At 51.4% G+C, this 22967-nt stretch overlaps 2 protein-coding genes across 2 annotated transcripts; both read left to right on the top strand.

Moving 5' to 3' along the window:
* Positions 1–1380: 1380 nt before the first annotated feature.
* On the top strand, positions 1381–4049 carry IL13 (interleukin 13). Its single transcript, XM_058278425.2, has 4 exons — positions 1381–1512; positions 2401–2454; positions 2704–2808; positions 3139–4049. Exons 1-4 carry the CDS (start codon positions 1381–1383, stop codon positions 3247–3249), a joined length of 402 nt encoding a protein of 133 aa, XP_058134408.1. The 3' UTR covers positions 3250–4049.
* Positions 4050–14964: 10915 nt separating this feature from the next.
* Positions 14965–22967, top strand: IL4 (interleukin 4). Its single transcript, XM_071218624.1, has 4 exons — positions 14965–15132; positions 15381–15434; positions 20411–20542; positions 22860–22967. The coding sequence occupies exons 1-4, from the start codon at positions 14965–14967 to the stop codon at positions 22965–22967; spliced, it is 462 nt and encodes a 153-aa protein (XP_071074725.1).

Genomic DNA, 22967 nt, shown 5'->3' on the forward strand with positions numbered 1-22967 from the left:
TGGGCCGCCCTCTGGGGACCAGGGACATGCCCTCCACGGCTCCCATTCAACAGAAGGGCAACTCGAGGCCCACAGAGGGCAGGGCTTGGTCCCACAGAGACAAAGCTGGTTGCCGCAGGGTCTCAGTGGCCCTGGGGACAGTTCCACTCTCACCTGGGCTAAGGCTGGGGCAGCTCCTGCCAGCCTCACCCGTGAAGGCTGTTCCAGAAGGATGGGCAGGGGCCAAAGACCTGGGTGGGGCCCCCGTGTACAGGCGGCCAGTGCTCAGAGTCATCATCAAAGCAACTTTAAAAGGGAAGTCCAGGGAAAGGGACTTTGGCCCAGTGGTTAGGGTGTCCGTCTACCATATGGGAGGCCCGCGGTTCAAACCCCGGCCTCCTCCACCCGTGTGGAGCTGGCCCATGCGCAGTGCTGATGCGCGCAAGGAGTGCCCTGCCGCGCAAGGGTGTCCCCCGCGTAGGGGAGCCCCACGTGCAAGGAGTGCGCCCGTGAGGAGAGCCGCCCAGCGTGAAAAGAAAGAGCAGCCTGCCCAGGAATGGCGCCGCCCACACTTCCCGTGCTGCTGACGACAACAGAAGCCAGAAGCGGACAAAGAAACAAGACGCAGCAAATAGACACCAAGAACAGACAACCAGGGGAGGGGGGGGGAATTAAATAAATAAATAAATCTTTAAAAAAAATAAATAAAAGGGAAGTCCAGGGGAACCCCTGAATCCAGCAGGATCCTTCAGTGGAGACCCAGGAAACTGCTCTTTTGTAATCATTCTTGTAGTGGGGACAAGGGACAACCAGGTGGGCCAAAAGAAGGGAGCTTGACTCTTCTCCTTTTGTCCTGTTTGAATGTTTCATCCAAAGTGCGTGTTACTTTGGTAATTTGAGAGCAAAACATTGAAAAAATAAAACCCCCAAATTCCCACAGCTGTAGACTGTGGTCACAGCACTTTCTGCCCAGCCCTTCCTATGACCCACATGGGTGTGAGGAGAGCGGGTTTGGACCCGCTGGGCAGGCACCCACAGTGGCCATGGGGCAGAAGTGCTGGAGCTTGAGCTGGTGCTGACGACAAAAGCCCTGCACAGGGCCCTCTCCCCTACCCCGAGCGATCCTATCCATATATCTTAGACACTTTGCCCTAGACCCTTCTCAATGACTCCTTAAGAAATCAAACTTTTTCCTTTATGTGACGCTGGATTTTCCACAAAGTAAAATCAAGATGAGTAAAGATGTGGTTTTTAGATAGCGCCCAACAAAGCGGCGACCAGGGTATGAAGCGTCACCAGCCAGGCCTATAAAAGCTGCCGCTGTGAGGCCAAGGCCACAAGCCGCTCGGCTTAGGCCAGCCGCCGTGTCTGCTGCTCACCCCTGCCACGGCTCTCGACCCCATGGCGCTCTGGTTGACTGTGGTCCTTGTGCTCGCCTGCTTTGGGGGTCTTGCCTCCCCAGAACCTGCGGCTTCCTCCATATCCCACAAGGAGCTCATTCAGGAGCTGCTCAACATCACCGAGAAGCAGAAGGTGAGTGCTGCGGCCAAGGTCTGGGGTGGGGTAACTCGGGAAGACCACTGCCCGTGAGCAGGCTGAGCGTGGGGATAGGCCAGGAAGCAGAGAGGAGGCAGGCTGGGGCGTGGCAGTATGGATGGGCCACCGCTGGCCGCACCCGCCCCTTCCAGCAACTGCTCAGCCTTTCCTGAAGAGAAGAAAGCAGAGAAGGGCTCGTGCCCTCCCAGAACCAGGTGGCATTTGCCAACTGCATTTTGAACACAAAAATGGGGCCATTATTCACAGCATCTTAGTGAAGCCCATTCTTATGGGCAGGATACTCTCCCAGTTTTATCAGCTGGTATCCTCTGAGCTTGTCTGGCATTCCAGGCCCAGCAGTGGGTGCTCTACGTATCATTTCATCAGCACCAACAACCTCTAGCGGCAGGTCTGAAAAGCCCATTTTATTGAGGCTCAGTAAATTTAATTGACTTGCTCAAGGACATTCTGCCTGTGACAGAGGGCGGATTTGAAGCCGACCTGGCTGACAGCAGCATCATGCTCCTGAGTGCTGTTGCCCCCGACTCAGAAGGCAGGGGGCTTCCACACCCCTTCCCCGCCCCCCCCCCCGCCTGGTTTGTCCGGGCCACAGCAGCCAGGCAGCCACCTCCCTCGCCGCCCCCGCCCTGGCCCTTCCCTGCGGGGTCCCCGCTAGCAGGCCTGGAGTCTTCTGTCATGACAAGGGCTCTCCCTGGCCAGTTGTGTCTCAGACCCAGACCCCGTGCAAGGGGTCCGCGCACTCTGCAGAACAGGAAATGAAACTCGGGCGTTGATGGCAGGCCAGGCCTGCCCCGGGGCCGTGCGAGGGGCACTCGTGGCACCTGGCCACGCCAGCTCCCTGCTCACTGTCCTCCTGCCCCACAGGCGCCGCTCTGCAACGGCAGCATGGTGTGGAGCGCCAACCTGACGGGCAGCATGGTAAGGAGCCCGCAGGCCGGGGGGCAGCGAGGCTGCAGGCCCCGGGCTCGCCTTCTCTGTGCCTCACTCACCCTGCTGGGGGTCCTAAGGAAGCTCCAAGTGCCCCCTCGCCCCCATAACTACGCCCTCCCCCCGACCAGGCCCCCTCCGCCGGGTGCCTCAGTGCCCTCCCCCTGCGGGCACACTGAAGGCAGCTGCCTGAGCCAAATGGCTGGGGACAGGGCCTGACCGGTGGTCTCCTCCCCGCAGTACTGTGCCGCCCTAGAAGCCCTGAGCCACGTCTCCAACTGCAGTGCCATCCAGAGGACCCAGAGGATTCTGCGCGGCCTCTGCAAGCACAAGGCCCCGGCCGGCGTAAGTCTCCCCCACCCTCACCCTGCACCCCCCCCCCCCCCACACCGTGCCTGCCAGCTCCATCCCCTTCCTCAACCCTGGGCTCACCCTGGGGCGGGGCGGGCCCACTCCGGCAGTGGAGATGTGGCCTTGGGGATTTATAGGACCTGGGCTTAAGTGCTACTGAGGCCCACCGGAGCCTCAGTTTCCACTTGTGTAAAATGTGAATAATAACAGTACTGACCTCATGGGGCTTTCGTGAGGATTAAACGAGGCGGTCCCTGGAAAGTCCCTGGCAGGTGCTGGGTGTCCTTGCTCTGGCGTCCCACTTACACGCTGGCCTCTTTGTAGCAGATTTCCAGCTTGCGTGACCGACACACCAAAATCGAAGTGTCACAGTTCATAGAAAACCTGCTGAGCCGTTCAAAGCAAATTTTTCGTCATCAAAACCCTAAAGCATGAAGAGCTACCATCATTAGTTACAAAGGCAGGCCCTGACTATTGAAGTTGCAGATTTATTCTTGTTTTTTTTTTCCCCAGATGTCAAAAATTCCTTGGGGGAGGGGTGGGGGAGGGGGTAAGTTCGCCTCAGCTCAGCCCCCAGCCTGGGCTGCCTCCTGCCTCCTGCCCAGCTCGCTCCAGCCTGCCCTGTGCCCTCCCCCATCCAGGGCGCAGGGCTCAGAGCATGGACGAGGGAGGAGGGCGCTGTCCCCTGCGAGCAAGCTGTAGCATTACAGTGGGTGCTGCCCTTTCAGACGCTCGATGGGCAAGGGCCCTGCTTCACACAGGGGCGATTGAGGCAGAGAGCAGCTCAGGCACACACCTTCTTGGTCTTTATTTATTACTGCGTGTTATTTAAACAAGTGTTTGTCTGTATTGGGGATAGGGAGGGACTGTTGCTGCCGGGATGTGGAGCCGAGGACCCGGAGACTTGGGACTCCAGCACTAAAGCACTGGGTGTTAGGATCCTTGCTAATAGGTACTCTGTGCAAACTCGCTACCTCAAGGGGGTCCTGGGGTCCCTGGGCCTCGCCCCAAGGCTGGAGATGGGAGAAAGGGCCGAGCAGCCGCTCCTGTCTGCCAGTCAGCAGCCAGCCTTCAGCCAAGGAGTAATTTATTAATTTGTATGTATTTAAATTTAAGTATTAAAATATGTTATCCAAGTGTTAATAATATATAGAAGAGCAGCCTGAAACACTGCATATGGTTTGGGTGACTATGTGGGGACGGGTCATGGAATAAGTTGTTTCCTTGTGTCAAACAAAAGCCGAAATAAAGCTATAGATGGTGGCAAAGAGGCCTGCTGGAGTCTGCCTGTGGTTTTGGCTTTGGGGATGCTGGTCTCTGGTCTCGAGACTCCAGGGGACCCTGTGGGGGGTGAACGGGAGCGAGGAGGGCTGGGAGAGTGGCGGGAGAGGGAGTGAAGCCAGCCCTGGGGGCGCACGTGGCCTGGAGGAAGCCCACCCCCCACCAACGCCTGGAAGAGGTGCCAGGCCAGGTTGTCGGGGTTCAGGGAGGGCGTCTGGAGCAGGCAGAAGTCACCTCGCGGTCAGGTCTCTTGATGACAGGCCAGACTGTCTGGCAGCACTCCCACACTCTGGTATCGCCCCCACAACCCCAGGAGCAGAGGGGGACTCTGAGGCTCAGAGGGTGGGTGGCTTGCTCAAGGGCACGCACTACCAAGGGGCAAAGCCAGGACTTGAACCTAAAACACAGTCCAACTCCAAAGCCCACCCACTTAACCACTCCGCCTCTCTCTGTCTAAATGCCATCTATTTTCCTTTATAATGTTGCCGTCAACCTCTGCTTGGACATGCCCCACTGACGGGGAGCTCACTTTCTAGAATAGCCATTCGATTTCTGGACATTGCTCATCACTGGAGTGCACACTCACCACCTCTGTGAACAAAGACGAATCAATGGACTTGTGGCCGCCTGCACTGTGCAAGGACGGAGTGGAGAACGGAGCTGCGGGAGCACGGGCTGCGCCTCTGCTCCGAGCAGGCCTCTGCTTCTCCTGTGGCCCAGGCCAGCTTCTGGAGGGCCTGAAGCAACAGGCCTTGGAAGTTACAACTAGCAGCGTACCCTTCAGCAATGGTTTGCCCTGTGAAGGTCTGCGAGGTGCCCAGAACAGCAGGCTGCCCAAATACGTGGGGCGCTGGGCAGCGGGTCTCATCCCACCCAGTCATCAGAGACCAGGTCGCCGGCTCTGAGCAGCGGGCAGGTGGGGAGCATGTCCCAGGGGAAACTCAAGGACAGACAGTGCCCTCGCTGGGGCTCTCACAGCCCTGTGGGAACACCCATAGTCATGGTCGAAAATTAGAGAAAGCAGCCCTGCGGAGCTCACTGCGTGTGTGATTCAGACCACAGCGCGCCAGGGGCGTGGCCGGGAGCTGAAGGCGGCGCACGCGAGGCTCCAGGAACCACATGCAAATAGGATGCCATACCTTCACCCAGGGAGAAGGAGGGAGGGAGGTGGCCAGGACAGACAGCTGCTGTCTGTCCTCTCTTGAGGCCCAGCCCAGAGAAAGGAGGCATGGGGAGGAGTGCCAGAGCGGCTGGTGTCCACGGGCAGTCAGGGCAGGGGACGGAGCTGGCCCGGGAGGGGCTCCGAGCCTGCCACGTCCAGCCACACTTGCTGAGGGCCACCAGTGGGCCTGGCACTGCACCAGCCACCTGGACTGGAGACAGCCAAGACGCACATGCCCTCAAGGTGCAACCCAGAAAGAACTCTTAAAACATGGAGGGTCTGGAGAAGGACGGACACCCTGGACGTGCTCGCCTACGGCAGCGGGCAAGTGACTGGCTTCCCATGGTGGTGAAAGAGGCTCAAAAGTCAGGCACGGAGGTGGGATCCAGTGATCCTGGCTTCCCGCTCCATCCACAGATCCTACGATTCTAAGACTAGGTATTTATGGAAGAATAAATTTTTTTGAAAACAGCTTTGCAGTCCGTGCTCCTGGAGTACCACCTTTGACCCGTGTCCTCTGGCTCTCCAAGGCATTGTGTCTGTCCAAAAGAGAAAGTGGAAACTCTTCCACTCAAATTCCCCACGAATCCCCAAGAACAAGGACTGGAATTTAGGCCTATGTTGGGGAAGGCCTCTTAGGATTCTTCCAAGTTTGTATTCCAAGCGCCTGGCGGCCCGTGAGGCTGGGTGCGGAGGGGACGGCCCTACCAGGTCTGCCCACTAGGGGTCCACAGCTCCCCACACCCTCCGCCCGCCGCCCCGTCCCGCCCTCGAGCCTTCCTGCAGGCAGGGGACTTGCGGGCACTGGCCTTGTGCGGGGCTGGAGGGGACTCCTGCCCCCGGGGGTGAGGGGCGCCCTACAGAGCCGCAGCACGGAGCCACTGCTGGTGGCAACGGGCAGGCGGACCTAGCCTGGAATGATGGAGGGAGAAAACAGAAACAGAGAAGGTGTGTGTCCGCTCCAGTGGGAGGGCGCATCACCACCTGGGACTGACTCCCTGAGGTGTGTGCTAGTAGTTTTTTCGAACACGTGGTTTAACTTCTTTCCTGCACAAGGCAAACCCCTAGAAAGGCCCAGCGAGAAGGGGGTTGGGGTGAGATGAGTGCTTGGCGAGTGGGAGGGAGACGCTGGCTGTGGGGCCCCGGGCGGGGAGCCCCTTGGTGCCTCGGGAACCCCAGCAGGGGAGGTTTCACTGGAAGAGGGGCTGGGGCTCAAGTGAGAAGTGAGACACGCGAGTTTCCGGTGAACTCTGCACCAAACAGCTCCGTTTGCTGCTCAGAGAAGGTGTCAGGAAACACTCCAAGTCACCTCGGGGTTCCTCTGAGTCCAGACCCCTGAACTGCTCCAGGCGAGGGGCCCCGGAGAGGCGGAGGCCTGCGTCTGATTTCCGTCTGCCCCAGGGCTTGGCGGCTGGGAGGATCCAGCCATCAGCTCACCAGCCTCTCACTGTGCCCTACAGGGACGTGTCTTCTGCTTACTGGGGCGACCTTCATTTATCTGACCAATTTTAACAGACTAACAGACTGCTCCTTCCTTCAGCTGACTCTCTCCCAAGAAGGTTCCACGAGGTCAAGGCCACGTGCCAGGCGGGTGGCCAGCAGGGCCCAGGGCCAGGGGCCACACGCCCTGCCCCACCTGCGCACACGCTGCCCACCCCCAGTCTGAAAAATGGAAGTCATAACGCCCCATTATCTTCACTCGTTTCTCGGCCCCACCCAGCAGCAGCAGGGCATACGGTTTGCAACAAACTTTCCCAGATCAACTGATTTCTCGGCAGCAAGGGAGGGCCCCATGACGAAGCCATTTGAAATCCCAGAAGCAGTTTTCTACTTACGACCTCACTTTCTGTAGCTCTCTCTTCTGCTCCCCAATGCCTTCTCTTGTGGAAAGTGACTCTCACACAGCATCGTTCAGAACCGCCCCCAGCCCCGGCCCGGGCAGAGGCTGCAGTGTGGTCAGAGGTGACGCAGGCGCCAAAATTAAATATAGCAACGCTCGTCAGCAGCGCTGCGCGAGGCGGTGGACGCCCCTCCTTGGGGGATGCGGCGTCCCCGCGGACCCCCAGCCCCAGGGCCTGCAGACCACCAGGCCAGGGGGTCTCCCAGCCCCGCCTGCCGAGGCCCAGGCCTGAAGGAGCTGCAGTAATTCTGCATAGAAAAAGCAATTCCTCGGTTATTTTCTCTTATTCTAATCTCTATTTTCCCAAATTTTCTGTAGCGAGCATATATTCATTTCCACTGGAAGAGAAAAACAAATTTAATTTTAAAGACGCAAAAAGAACATAAACCACCTTGCAAGTGGTGTCTGGTCCGTGGAGGAGGTTGGTCAAGTCTGCAGCCGGGAAGGGGGCTCAGCAGCGCCCGCCTGGCTGGACGAGGGCTCTAAATCTCCTCGGGCTCAGGGGCACTGCACCTCACACGTGGGCAGGAGGTCTGGGACCCCCACACACACACACCACACACACACACACCACACATACCACATACACCACACACACCACACATACCACACACACCACACACACACCACACATATATACCACACACGCACATACCACACACGCACACACCACACACACATCACACACACACCACACGCACACCACACGCACACCACACATACCACACACACACCACACACCACACATACCACACACACACCGCACATATATACCACACACGCACATACCACACACACACATCACACACACACACCACACGCACACCACACACACCACACATACCACACACACCACACACACCACACATACCACACACACCACATATACACACCACACACACCACACATATATACCACACACACACACCACACGCACACCACACACACACCACACGCACACCCTCGAGCCAGTCAGGTCCTGCGCTGCCCTGAGAGAGACAGGAGGGGCTCCACTCTCGGGGACGCTTCCTGCGCGGCCTGCCAGGCCGGGGCACGGGCAGTCACTGGGGGTGGGATGGGCAGGGTGGGCTGCCAATCCAGCTCTCAGGCGAGAGTTCCTGCAGGTTCCTCAGTGTCTTCCCCTTCTTCCCAAAGGAAGGAGAAGCCGGCAGCCTGTGGAGCTCCGCCACCGCACAGCCAGGACGCCAGGTCCACAGCGCCGCGGCCTCGGCTCCCTCCCCACCTGGTCCCGCTCCCTCCGACGCGCCCTCCCTGCGGCTGGCTGGGGGATCCGCAGGCCGCGCCGCCCAGGGCTTCAGGGGGAGGGCTTCAGGGCCAGGCAGCCCCGGGCTACGGTCCAGCTGGACCCCCACTTGCGTTGTCGCTCAGGCCAAGGCTCAGTTGCCCCCTCTGGGAAACAGAGCCCCGTCCATCCATTCCCTCATCCAAGTAATTATTGAGCCTTTACTATGTGCCAGACGCCGTTGTAGGTGCTGGGACCCACTCGGAACAAAACAAAGTCCCTGCCTTCTTGGCACTTCCTTCTAGTGGGGAAGACGGAATCGACAACCTAGGAAGTGTGTGTCAGGTCTGGTTAAGAGCTACAGGCAAAGAAAGCAGAGGGTTGGGAAGTGCGGGGCCAGGGTGCTGTACTGAAGGGTGCTCAGAGAAATCCTCCCTGGTGAGCTCAGAACAGAGACCTGGTGAGGAAGGGAGAAAGCCCTCCACATACTGGAAGCAAAGGGGACGGCGTGAAAGCCTTGAGCAAGCCAGCGTGGAGCGCACGGTGGAGAGGCACCGAGGCGGAGCAGAGGAGGGCGAGGGCGGGACGAAGGCCCAGCGGCGGCACGGCACGGACCACGGAGGAACAACCGGGCTTTACTCTAAGTGGGAGGGGAGTGACCTGATCTCACTCACATTTAACAGCCTCACACTGGCTGCTGTGCCAAGAAAGGACTGGGGCCGAGGGTGGCGTGGGGGGCTGTAGGAGAGGACTGCAGAGATCCGGGAGCAGAAATGGCGGCTAAAGCAGTGGAGGGGTGCGATGTGGTCGGATGCTGGATGTGTGTGTGTGTGTGCTTAAATTTACTACTCATTCACATTTTTAAGATCCTTTATTATAGAAAATGTCAAACATATACAAAGTAAAGAGAAAATAATAGTACCTCCCAGGTATCCATCGCCCATCTTCGACTATTTTCAACGCATGGCCAATCTTGTTTCAGCTCCACTCCCACCTCCCCCTCAACACAAATCCAAGACATCATGTTGCATTGTGGATACAGTTGGAAGGGAGAGGATTTGGTGGTGGATTGAATTGGGGGGGGAGGGCATGAGAGAATGGGACAAGTCGAGGTATTTATCTGAGCAACTAGGATAGTGTCACCATTTATTGAACAGGCGAAGCTTGTGCTCAAGTGCATACCATTTAAAAAAATAACTATTAGCTGGGCCTTCACCCCCGCCGGTCACAGCCAGAGCTCCAACACGTTCCGCACACACACAGTGCGGCCACACCACTGTTTCCGTTTCACGTCCCACTCTGACCTGACATCCGCCCCACTCCCTCCAGAAACTGTCTCACTGATGCCACTGATTATGTCCTCATTGCTAAATCCATCGATAGGTTCTGCCCTTATCTTGCCCAGCCTCGGAGGAACATGTGATGCTGCTACCACTCACTTCTCCTTCTGAGGCTCTCTCACGCCTAGGTTCCGCCACCCACCCCTGCCTGACCGCCAGCTCCTTTTCAGGCTCCCTGTCTCCCCCCGCTGCCCCCTGCTGCTGGAATGCCTTACATCATTCCTTCCCTCTTGTATCTTTCCCGCTGGGCAGTACCATTCTTTTCCATTTCTCATCCTCTGGGTCTACCACGCCTATGCATTTATCTCCAGTCAAGACCTTCCCCGTGCTCAGGGACCCAGACCTGGGTGGCACCTCCCCAAGCCAGAAACCTGGGGTCATCTGTGACTTCTCACTCTCCCTTGCCCCAAACTTAGCCAATTCCCAATGTTGATGATGGTAATAGTCGGCAGTTGCTGAGTGCACACCACACCAAATGTTTTATATTTATTACCTCATACTACCTTCATACACCCCTATCATTAACTCAGTTTCACAGATGAGGAGCCTGAAGCGGTCACTTTCCCCAGGTCACCCAGAGAGCCCGTGGCCGTGCCAGGGCTCCTAACCACAGGGCCCTGGGCTCCAGGTTTCTTGTTGTTTTGTTCGTTTGTTTTTTGTGTTTTGTTGGCCCAGGGTCTCTTGACGTCTACACTTGCTTGCCCCCAAATACCTCTCAAATCCCCAGCTCACCTCCCCCTCGGGACCGCACTGTCCCGGGCTCCTGCCTCACAGGGCTAGGGCAGGGTGCTCACAGCTTGCCCTTGGTCCACTCTCCCCTCCCAGGCTGGTTCTCCTCATTTCCTCCAGCCCCAGCACCTTCTGCTCCGAGCTGCAGCCTGCCTTTTCCAGTTTCTCCTTAAACCTGTCTCCCTCAGAGAAGTCCCGTTCTTTTTTGGGGGGATGAGTACGCCTGGAAAGGGGTGGGAGAGGGCTCTTGGGTGCGTTGTCCTCCTGGCTGAGGCAAGAGGAGGCAAAGTGAGATTTGCTGGTCAGAGTGGGGTGGGGGCCCCACGGATGGCTGTTGAGGTAAAAGTTAGCCCTCTCTTGGGCGCCCTCGAGGTCCCTGGCTTGCCATGCTGGGGTAGGGCCGTGGGTGGGAAAGGTGGGCCCCCGGTACAGCTCTGAGGCTGAAGGGATCTCAGGACACAGTCCTGGCAGACACCAGAGGGAGAGTCTTCCTGGGCTTGACTCCCTTGAAACTAGAGCCTGGCTGCGAATTGGGTTCTGCAGTTAGGAAAGCCTGAGGGAGCCAGGGTGAGGTTTTCTCCAGGAGCAATTCTGTGGGTTTCTGGAACCAGCTGTGACAGAGCTCTGGGACCCCTGGCTTGCAGCTTATCGGTGAGTCCGTGAATTCCAAGCCATTGGTGACAGCCTCAGAGGTAGTGGCTCCCGTATGAGTCAGTTCTTCAGCGTTCTGGGCCCAGCCTGGAGCCCGCTCCTCCAGCCCTCCGCACGTTGTGATAAGCACCTACTTGCCTGCCTACAGAACCCACACTGGTGTCTGCTTCCTACAAGGAAGCCAGATGCATAAGGATAAGGGCTGCAGTTTAGCAACTGACTGTAACTCAACATTATCAAGCATATAAATTCAAAGACTGACTATGGTTGCTTCCAGGAGGGACATGTGTGGGGAATGTCCATCTGGCAAAACCTCCACTGGCCTTGTCCAGACTGGGTTTGCCTAATAGGTAAAGTACTACAGTCACACAACCAACTAAAGAGATCATAAATAGTGACGATGATGAGGGTGTTGATGACAGCTATCCTTTACATAGCACTTGGTATGTGCTAGGCCCTGTTTCAAATACTTTAAAAACCTTAACTTGGGAACAGATGTGGCTCAAGCAATTGAGTTCCCAACTACCACAGCGGAGGTCTCGGGTTCTCCTAAAGAAGATTAACAAGACAGCAAGCTGACATGGTGGGCTGATGCAATGAGATGATGCAGTGAGATGACACAACCAAGAGACAGCGAGGAAACACAATGAGAGTCACAATAAGAGGGAGTGGATGTGGCTCCAGTGATTAGGTGCCTCCCTCCCACATGGGAGGCCCCAGGTTTGGTTCCCAGTGCCTCCTAAAAAGAAGACAAGCAGGTACAGAGAACACACCACAAAATGACACAGAGAGCAGACAGCAAGTGCAAACAATGGGGGTGGGGAATGGGAGAAAAAAATAAATCTAAAAGAAAAACTACCATTAACTTATTTGCCCCTCAGAACAATCGCACAGGGAAGGTAGAAATATCATGCCCATTTTACCATGAGGCCGAGCGGCTTGGCTGGGGTCACCCAGGTAGGAAGCAGAGCGGCCAGGGCTGACAGCGGCCGGGGCCCACAGTCCCTGCTCTGACCGCCTGGTGCTGCGGCCTCTGGTAATGGTTACCTTTCATTGAGTGCTAAGGGCTCTCCATAGAACCTCTCGCTCCCCTCTCTCAGGAATCCCACATGGAGAAGCAATGCTATCCCTATTTCACAAGTGAGGAACAGAGATCCAGAGAGTTAGTGATCTGCCCGAGGTCACAGAACTGGCAAGTTTGCTGGGCCCCAAAACCCAGTGCTTATAACTGCTCCGCTCCACGGCTGGGAAGCACGGTTCTGTGGCCGCAGAGCCTGCACCAGTGCTGGTTCTCAGCCCGCACCTGGGCCTAAGGGAAGGGTCTTTGACTAACACAGCAGGACCCAGCAGAGTCTTCATCTTCCTCCAGCAGAGACTTCATCTTCCTCCAGGGCTTCGGCAGCCACCCCGCCCCACGACTCCTAACAGACCACCTGTGAGTGGTGGCTGCGGCCCCCCTCTCCATCCCCTATGGTAAACATACCCACCTTCCTGACTGCTGTTGGGCCAGCCCGTGCCGTCAGTGCAGGGAAGGAGGGCCATTTCCTCCTTCTACCCTTTGAGGGGACCTTCTGTGCACTCCCTGATATTCTGAAAAGTTTATTTTTTCATCCCTGGACTCATCCAACCATTAAAACACACACACACACAAATCTGTATTCAGCTCATGGTTCCCACTTTATACTCATTGTCTTTCTTTTCTTTTCTTTTTTTCCCAAAGAGAGAGTTTATTTGCACAAGCAAAGGAGGTCAGTGGGTTCGAGCAGCCCAAAATACTGCCTCCCTTATATTCATCTCCTGACTTACCATCTTTGCTCTCAGAACCCGGCCCTCAGCAGGTGCTCAGACAAGAATGGCTTTCTACAGGCTCTCACAGGCGGTCCAGAATCCCACTTGCTTTCCTTACCTCCCCTCCCATCCCCTCCCTTTGTCTCCTGCTTGCCCTCAAACCCCAAAGACTTTAAGAGGTGTTGCTCTGCATCCCTGACCTCCCTCTAGAACCCATTTTGCGTTAACTCCCCTAGTGTGTCTACACTCCTCACAAATCCACTTGTGTTGACAAATGAACCATTTTACTTCACATAATGATGTGACATCTTCCACCTATTCCTGAAGGATCCATCTGTTCTTTTCATAAACTCACTCCATGTCCCAATGGAAATTAACTAAATACCTTCTAAGGACCTTCCTGATGCAATTACCCAGATTCTCTTCTCCATGGAGATGACGACACAGTAATAAAATCCAAAGCAGAGGAACGACCTTAGGAAAAAACCACTTCTACAGGATCTTCTGGAGGAAAGTAGTAGGGAGAGGAATGTCACAAGGCAAGGGCCCCAGTGCCTTCTTGTCCCAGCGCTAAGGAAATGCTCCAGGAGAAAAGAGCAGAGTGCGTCCTGGGCAGTGTCCTGCTGCCTGTTGAGCCCAGTTCTGGGGAGTGTCTTGAAGAAGCAGGGGACACCATTCAGGGACTCAGGGAGCTAAGGGAATTGGGGGGGGGGGTGTGCCCTGTTGGGATGAGTGCCTTGCTGGGCATGCAGAGTGGATGGGGGCGCATTGACAAAGAGGACTGACTTTTCAGTCAATAAGATTGTGGCTCTTTTCTCTACCTAGCTGAGGATGTGTTTAAGTTCCATTTTAAAAGTGGTCATTTCTTAGTTGGTACAGGGTTTCTGTTGGGGATGATGAAAAGCCTTGGCAATGGATGGCGGTGCCACAACATTGTGAATGTAATTAGCAGCACTGAACAGTATAATTGAAAGTGGTTAAAAGGGGGGAGGGGGGAATTTTAGGTTGTATATATATTACCAGAAGAAAAAATGTTAAAACCCCACAGAACTGTCCAACACCAAGAGTGGGCCCTAATGTAAACTGTGGACGATAGTTAATAGTGATAGTATAATTGTAATAATATTGATTCATCTGTTGTAACAAAGGTACCCCACTAATGCAGTGTTAGTAGGGAAAACTGTGCGTGGAGTGGGGGTCTATGGGAACTCTGTATTTTCTGCATGATTTTTCTGTAAACCTACAACTTCTCTAATTTAAAAAATTATAAAAATTAATTAACTTAATAAATAAAGGGAGAGGAAGGGATCATTTCTGAAACCTTGGAATAGACACACCCTGCCTAGGGCAGCCCTATTGTTAAGCACCTCATGGCCCTGCTGTGGCCCAACCGAGGCTCCCTCTGCCGTGCCCTGCCCTTCACCTAAACCTGCCCAAAGACCTAAACCTGGCGGAAGGCCATGCCGGAGAGCTGGGAGCAACGGGAACCGCCGCCGTTGCTTTACTTCCTCCCAGTGAGAGAACCCCAGCTCGGCTTTTCCATGACAGGAGAGTTTCTAAGATGCCACGCATACTTGGAAGAAGCCAGGTTAAAACACTATTCAAGTCAAACTTTCTTGATATTACTCTATCTTTCCCCAGGAGGATTGCGCTCAAACAAATTCGGACACCTGTGGCCTCTTCCTTCTATGCAAAGTAAAAAGCCAGCAGCAACCCCAAACTGATAAGATTAATCTAAAGAACAAATTATGGTGTAATTTCCTATGCTGAAACTTTGTAGTTAATTCAAAAAAAGGTTTCATTTTCCTATTGGTCTGATTTCACAGGAAAATTTTACCTGTTTCTGTGAGGCATTTTTTTCTCCTGGAAGAGAGATGCTGATTGGCCCCAAATGACTGACAACCCGGTGTAATGAATATTTCCAATGTAAACCCATTTTCCCTTGGTTTCAGCAATTTTAAATCTATATATAGAGATATCGCTGTCAGAATTGCATTGTTAGCGTCTCCTGGTAAACTAATTGTCTCACTTTTTCACTGCAAATAGAGATCTATTAATGGGTCTCACCTTCCAGCTGATTCCAACCCTGCTCTGCCTCCTAGCGTGTACCAGCGCCTTTGTCCACGGACTCCAATGTAATAATACCTTAAAAGAGACCATCAAACTTTTGAACAACCTCACAGAGAAAACGGTGAGTTGCCACTATCTGGCACCATCTCTCCAGGTGTTCTGGTGAGCTCTGGCAATACTGTGGATATTGCTTAGATGACGAGAACATAACTTTTAGAGAAGTTGGTAGTTGGTGGGTGGTGGCAGGGCAGGGCGCACAGCTGAGACTTTTCTCCCAGCACCTTTCCCTGAGGGACTGTAGGACATTTTCTCAGTTTGAGGGGGTCAGAGATACTACTCATCAAGGATTACTCTGTGCAGTTGGAGGTTAACGCTGTCTCTTGTTCTCCCGTTCCTGCCTAGACCAAGCACGCGTGCACCAAGTTGCTTATACCAGATGCCTTTGCAGCCTGGAAGGTAAGACGCTGTCCCATTGGGTGCTTTGGGTGATTTGGGAGAGTAGAGCCATCCAACTGAACAAGAAACTTCTTTAATGGAGAATGAGCAGGCCCAAATTCATTATAAGGTGTTAAATGTTTTCAAAGAATGAGAAGTCTACTCTTTAATTGCAAGCCTGTCTTAGTGCTTCCAGTCTCACTGAATTTAGATGTGTAATAGAACTCCTGGGTTATGTCATCCTAATTCAGATTCTGGTCAGGAAAAAGCTATTTGGGATTTTACCCAGCCTCTGCTATAGTACCTAGGACAAAGGAGGTACTCAACAAATACTTGTTGAATAAGAGAAATTTTCTGGCCTATACATTTCTGAAAAAGCCAATTACTCTCACAAAAACAGATATTGAGATTACAGGTTGAAGAAGCTTTCATTTTGTCTAGGAGACTTCCTATGGCAACAGAAAAGGGACAGAGGCCCCCCTTTCCGGCAGCCGGGTCCCCTAACGGCCCATGGGGTTCCGGGGACAGATGTCCAGAGACCCCCAGCATGCTCTGTCCTCCCAAACTCCCCTCCAGCCTGGTCCGGAACCAACCTGCTGGACGGGGTCCACTCCTGCCGCTCTGGCTGCTCGGCCATCTCGGCTTTCAGCCTCCCGAGCTTCTCACCCCCGCCCCTCTATCTGAGGTGGGAGGAGATAGATTTGACAGCTGATAGTGCATTTTCTCTGACAAACACATGACTACAGCCATATCAATAGCTTTGAGCCCTTCAGTTCCTGTTTTCATGGAAACACACGACTGAGAATGAAAGCCCCAAAGCCTCAATTTACCAGGGTCTCCTAACCACCTGCTTCCCACGTGCACTTGAGGGAGGTGACTTGGCCAGGAGTGGAGTGCTGTGTGTTGGGCAGGGACACACCCAGCACCCAGGCCACGCAACAGGGCCCAACCTACTCGGTGAGGAGAACTGTTCTTCAGGCCTTAATCTGGGCTATCTTGTTTTGATCAGGTTATTTCAGGGATCTGATACAGGGTAAGATCCTGAAAGACAAAACTTTATTACATGTTATATATTATATACTACTTACATTTATTATATAAGCATATATTACGTAATACATGTATTGTGCTTTATATACGTGTATATATTTGTGTATGCACCCGTATATATGTGTGTGTGTGTATAAAATCTCCAACTCCTTCCCACCCAGACCGTACCTAAATAGGTGCCAGAGGGGGCACCACACTGCTGACAGGGCCCTACTGCAGCCAAGGGGAGGGCTCAGTCGACTACCAACTGACCCAGGAGAAAACGCCTGGGATCTGGAAATCAGATAGCACTTGGTATTAGCCCCAGTTTTCCCATTAACCTGCTGTGTCTCAGTTTCCACATTTGAAGATACGAAAGTGATTTTGAAGGTTGGTTGGAATCCAACTCTTAAATTAGTGGAAAATGTTATTTTAAGATGATATAACTCTTGATTAAAGGAAAGACTTTAATCCCTGTAGAAAAGCAGTGATTTTAAGGAGGGGGCTAGTGGTTGGAAATAATCAAACCCTCCAAACCTGTGGGTGACCTCGCTGGGCTGTCTCTAGAAGAGCCAGCTCCCCCCATCCCATTGGTACCAGGCCAGGCCTCCCATACCCAATTCACTACTTTCCTCCCGTTCTTGGCCTCCCCCTACTCTCGGGCGTCATGTACCTCCCTCCCTACATGCCTTCCTCACTCTTACCTCTGTCCTGTGCCTTCCCCCAGACTGCTTCTGTTCCTCCCAAATTAACAATCTCATTCTTCCATTCTTTCCTTTCCCTCAAAGACTCAGCACTGCTTGCTTATCTATTGAAATGGTTCAAAACTAGGAAAAGGTTGTCGTTTTAAAAAACCACAAAGGTGGTACGTGGAAGGAAAGGTACCTCTTTGTGTTCTCTAAAGAGGAACACTTTCCAAAATCCCGGTATTCGTTTTATATCTTGTGGGGATCAAGAATTCCAGTTATCTCCAAACTGTTCAGTAGAGTAGCACCCAGCTCTTGGCAACTGCTAGAAAGGATGTGCTGCTCTAAATCCTGGGCTTCCTAGGTAACACTTCCCCCGTTTTCTGTAAAATTAAGGTAGTCTGAAGAAGAGCAGGGTGGAAAGCAAACAAGCAGACTGGTCTATGGAGAATTTCTTGGGTGGACTATCAGTTGGGGAGGTATTTCCTAGTTTCCAAAGAGAGCTAAAGTCAGTCATTTTTTTCAGAGCACTCTAGACTGACCCTCAAAAGTTTTGTTTTACTTTGGCTTTTAAGTCAAAGGATTTTCTCATATATAGTTTTGGTTGATCAAATTTGGACAGAACTGGAGATGAGTGCAATACAAGTGGAACTGGATTTTGTAGACCTAAATGGGGCTAGTCAAGAATCAAGTTAGAACTCGAAGAGTCACTGCACAGAAGGAGTTCTGCTGTTGAAATTCCAGTGAGGGATACGCTTCCTTCTGGCATGGGCCTGGGCCCTCCTTTTGAGTCTCTTTTTCCCAAACTGTTATGAACCACGAGGCCTGCTAGGCTGTCCAAGTGTGGCAGCCAGAGTTGGACAGGCAGATGAAAGCAATGAGCAAGAAGCAAAGGGCGATATGGAGTGACATCCTTCTGCTGCAATATCAGGGAACTTAACTTTTAGGGCCTTTTACCAGAACTTCTTTTAGAATTAGTTCTTAAAAGATTTTCCATTTGGTGCAGACTCTTTTCAATTCCTATCTTATCCTAACTACCTTTGGAATGTCCTTTGAAAAATATCTTTAGAGGGTTTTTCCCTATATTATATATAATATGGCCATATATTGTTCAAAATTAAGAGGCAGTTTAATTTCTGGGCTCCAAGTCAATGTTTCAGAAAAGTTTCACGAGGCTCTTCTCTCCTTTTGGCCTTCTTGAATGTCATTGTTCTCTATACAGTAGCACAGGTGTACGGTGACATCTGGATCCTCAGGGAGCACCTGCTTCTAGCTTGTCCTCACTACCTCCAGTCACCTGCAAAGCCCCAAGAGGATGGTGGTTTACATGAGGTTTCTTGACTGCCAGGGTGCAGACATCCTGGCACCACAAATTTACAACTAGAATGAGAGACCTAGAGGGATTCTCAGACAGTTCATTCAGTGCATGACCTTCCAAAGGCCCTGCCCGTGGACCCCAAGCCCCACAGGAGAAAGGGGTTTCTAGATTCTCCCGGAAAACTCTCGAAACATGAACTGTACTTTTAGAATTTAGCATAAAGAAATGAGTTGAACACAAGGATTTACATAGGAGATGATTCCCTGCAGCATTATTTACAGAAGCAAAAACTGTGTACAAAGGAGAGTGACTAGATGAATTGTGGTACAAATATGTGGTGGGTTGCTATGATGCTCTTAGGACTCTTTTCTTAAATACTATGGAATGACTTAAGAAAATGCTAGTAGTATATGTTAAATGTAAAAAACTTACAAAACAGTATCTGAAGTTGGTCCCTAGTTTGAAAAAAAACCTAGGAGGAGCAGATGTAGATCAAGTGGTTAAGTACCTACTTCCCAGGTATGAGGTCCTGGATTCAATTCCAGTACCTCCTAAAAAAAAAGGAAAGAAAGAATCCCATTAAAAAAAAACAAAAAAACTGGGAAGATATTTACCAAAATATTAACAGTAGTCATCTCTGGGTGGTGTGATAATGAGTGAATTCATTTTTGTTGAATATCTATTAATTTTATAACAAACATATATTAACTTTATAATCAGTTTTCTAAAAAAAGTCTCCATAACTGTACAAACTTTAAAACTGCCTGGACAGTGCTTCTCACATAATCCCCTGGGATCTTGTTAGTGTCCATTCTGATTCAGTAGGTTGGGGGAGGAGCCAGAGCTTGTCTTTCTAAAATGGGTGGTGCCCCTGCCGCTGGTCCATGGACCACACTTACAGTAGCAAGAGCCTGGAGCATGCCCTAGCGGAGGGCCAGCAGCTTTCTGGGCTGGTTTGGGTTCAAGCTAAGACCACTTCCCGGGCTCTGCGTCTTCAGTGGAAAATGAGAGGACACACTGGGCCTGGTTCAGGCTGACACCAGCCCTTTCCCAGGTTTCCTAGCAAGAGCTGTTCCCCACGTGTACATTTCCCCTCCCAAGGCCCAGTGTCCCCAAGGAAGGGTCCTGTAGAGGGAAATGTCTCATCGCCACAGACAGGGTTAAATGGAGAGTGAGGTCCAAAGCAGCAGGGTCAGGTCATTGGATTGGCATTTGTTTATTCAACAAACATGGGTGATTTTCAGGAAATTTTTGATGTTAAAATCTTAAAAGAATGAGCAAAAACAGAATTAGACTGAGTTCATATGAGCATCTTCCACAGAAAGAGTGAAAAAGTGACACAGGCTGTAGAGATGGATGGTTCTGCATTCAGATCCTAACTCAGCCGCTTACCTAGTTGGGTGTCTTTATTCACATAGCTTAATTTTCACCTCCATTTTCTCGCCCATAAAATAAGGATAACAAAGCCCACTATACATGACTATTGGCAGGTCTGAAAAAGGACATGTAGGTAGAAGGCGGGGCAAAGCTCTTGGCCTCTACGGCATACACACCAAACAATTGTCAGTGCCCTTTGTCTCTGCCATCTCTAACCTGCTCCCAAATCCAAGACACATACACTACTGGTTGATCTCAAATTTATCACCGTTAAAGGAGAGAGAGAGTTTTACTTCTGTGTTCAAAACTAAGTCTAAAAGTAGCTGGAGCCCCTTTCAGCAAAACCCTGCAGGGGAAAGAAATCGGGAGGTTGGGGCATATTCAGGTAATTGGAAGGGGTTGTTTACAGAGGTTTATGACTGTCACAAGCAGCCTTCACTCAAGTGGCAGGAATCCTCGAATACCTGATCCAGAGATCCACAAACTAACCACCAATTGTCCTCCTGGAAAGAAGAAACAAAAAGAAAAATCTCTCTCCCTGTGTTTTAAATAAAAATAGCATGTGGCTGTGGCATTTCTCTTTCTAGAGCACAACTGAGAATGAAACCTTCTGCAGAGTTGCGTCTGTGCTTCAGAAGTCTTATAACAACTGCACCGACAGCCACTTCAAGAAGCAGCTGAAAGCACTCTCCAGGAGTGTCAGGAGGATAGCAAACATGGTAAGCTGCATTACGCTGACAGCTTGGCCCGATAGGCAGGGTCCTCATATCTAAATGTGCTTACTTATTAGTTGTTTTACCCTAGATTAGTCAATATGTTCACTTATTTGTTATTAAACAGATATTTGTTGAGGTTCAACTAAGTGCTAGGTGATGTTCTAGGGGATACAGCATTAAAGACGATCAGGCAGTCACTGCTCTCATGGAATGTTCTAGTAGGGGAGTTAGAGAAACAAACGTAAAATAATGTCTGGAAGTGACAAAAAATATGTGAATAAAGAACATAGGTGTCATGGGGGAAAGATGGATTTAGGAGTTGATGACATCATCTGTGAAGATATCTGAATGTGAGGGCGCAGTCCATGTTAAGTGAGAAAAGAACATTCCAGGCAGAGGCAATAGCCATGCAAATATCCTATGGTGGAAATGAGCTTCATGAGTTCAAGGTCAGTATGAAGGCCAGTGTGGCTAGATCAGAGGGAGGGAGGGAGAGTTCAGTAGATCAGCTTACAGGGAGTCTTTGGTTTTGCCCCAAGTATGGTGGGAAACCCCTGGAGGGTTTGGGGCAAAATCATCTGATTTACATGATTTTAAATGATCACTCTGGCTACTGTGTGGTAAGAGTAGAGGCAAGATGGCCAGCTGGGAGGCTACAACAGTAATCCACACTAGAGATGGTGGTGGCTTGGACAAGGATGGGAGTGGTGGTGGTGGCTAGATTTAGGATACAACTAAAAATAGATTCGGAAGGCTGGCTGAAAGATCAGACATGAGGTACAAGGAAAAGAGAGGAGTTAACAGGTGACATGTTGGTTCTTGGCCTAAGTCCCTTGGGGGAATGGTTGGTGCTGTTTACAGAGATATGGAAGACTGGGGATAAAGCAGGGCTAGAGGTTGATGGAAGATTGGCAGCTCAGTTTTGTACATGGTTAAGTTTGAAGTGCCTGTGGAATCTCCAAGTGAAGATGTTGAGAAGGTGGTTCAAAGTCTGGAGTTGGGGAGAGATCCTGAGTTTGTGATATAAAATGAAGAGCCCTCAGAGAGATGCTATTTAAAGTCATAGGACTGAAGGAACTAGAAAAAGGAAGAACACTGAACCTGGAGGCACTCTAACATAGTCAGAAAGAGGAGGCTCTAGTAAAGGAGACTGAGAAGAAACAGCCTTTTAGGAGGTGCCTCAAAAGGCAAATGAAGACTCTTTTTTAAGAAGGAGGAAATGATCAACTAATTAAAATGTATTCAAAGGCCAATTAAGATGAAGACTAAGAATAGCCATTGGACTTGGAACATAGAGGTCCCGGAGATGCTGACATAAATGGTATCTCTGGAGAGGCAGGGCTTGAAAGCATGATTGGAATAGGATCAACAGAGAATGGGAGAAGGAAAAGTGAAAAAGCAGTGACAGTATAAAAGACACTTTTGAGGTGTTTTGCTATAAAGTTGCAGAGAAATGGAACAATGAAGTGCAGGTATGGAGAGAGTTCTTTTAAGGTGGGGTAAACATTCGGCATGTCAATATGCCAATGGGAGTGATTGAGTAGAGAAAGGAGAATTGATGATGTAAGAGAGAGGGAAAATTATGACAAGAAAAAAATCCTTGTAGGTGAGAGAAGCTATCTAATGGCAAATGGAGGAATTGGCCTTACGCACAGGGACAGCTGTCCTCTCCCTTGACCTGTTGCCTTATTTATAAGTTAATGCAATAGGAAGTGAACACAGCACATCTCCTCATTTAATCCTCTTAATTATCTTATAATGTAGGCACTATTATTCCCATTTTACAAAGGCGGAAACTGATGCTTTTATAAATTAGATAGTTGTCCTAAGCAAAGCAATTAATACATGGTATAGCTGAGATTAAAACTGAAGCAGTGGTGTGTGGTAGGCAAGTGGAATCCATTCCACCTGAAGTGCCGCCATGTTGTGGTGTTGCTGGTCAGTGGGCAGGAGGGCCACATGGTTGATTCTCTCAGCAGCCCAGGTGGGCATGCACAGAGTCCAGTCAGGCAACGGGCGGGTCTGGCACACCTCTCCAAAGACTGCAGCACCTCTCCAGAGACTATGGCACCCTCTGAACACAGAGGGTTTGCCAGTGAGAGTATGGAAACCATTTTAGGCATTTAAGCCATATGCACCCAAAAGTGGCAAATGCTGTTGGCCTAGGGACAGTCAGACTCCCAATCAAGCTAGAGAGGAGGCCCTGGTTTGGTACTTGTCCAGGCGGCAAGTGCCAGGTCAGACTTGACTCAAAGAGACAGGCAAGATAGCAAGACTGAAATGCTTTCCAGTGCAAGCTAATGAAATGTTTCTTTTGTAGACCAACTGTCCTATGAATGAAGCTAAGACGTGTACGCTGAAAGACCTCTTGGAAAGGCTAAAGATGATCATGAAGGAAAAATACTCAAAGTGTCAAAGAATATTTTAA

This window comes from Dasypus novemcinctus, chromosome 2 (assembly GCF_030445035.2).
Source record: "Dasypus novemcinctus isolate mDasNov1 chromosome 2, mDasNov1.1.hap2, whole genome shotgun sequence".
NCBI lineage: Eukaryota > Metazoa > Chordata > Mammalia > Cingulata > Dasypodidae > Dasypus > Dasypus novemcinctus.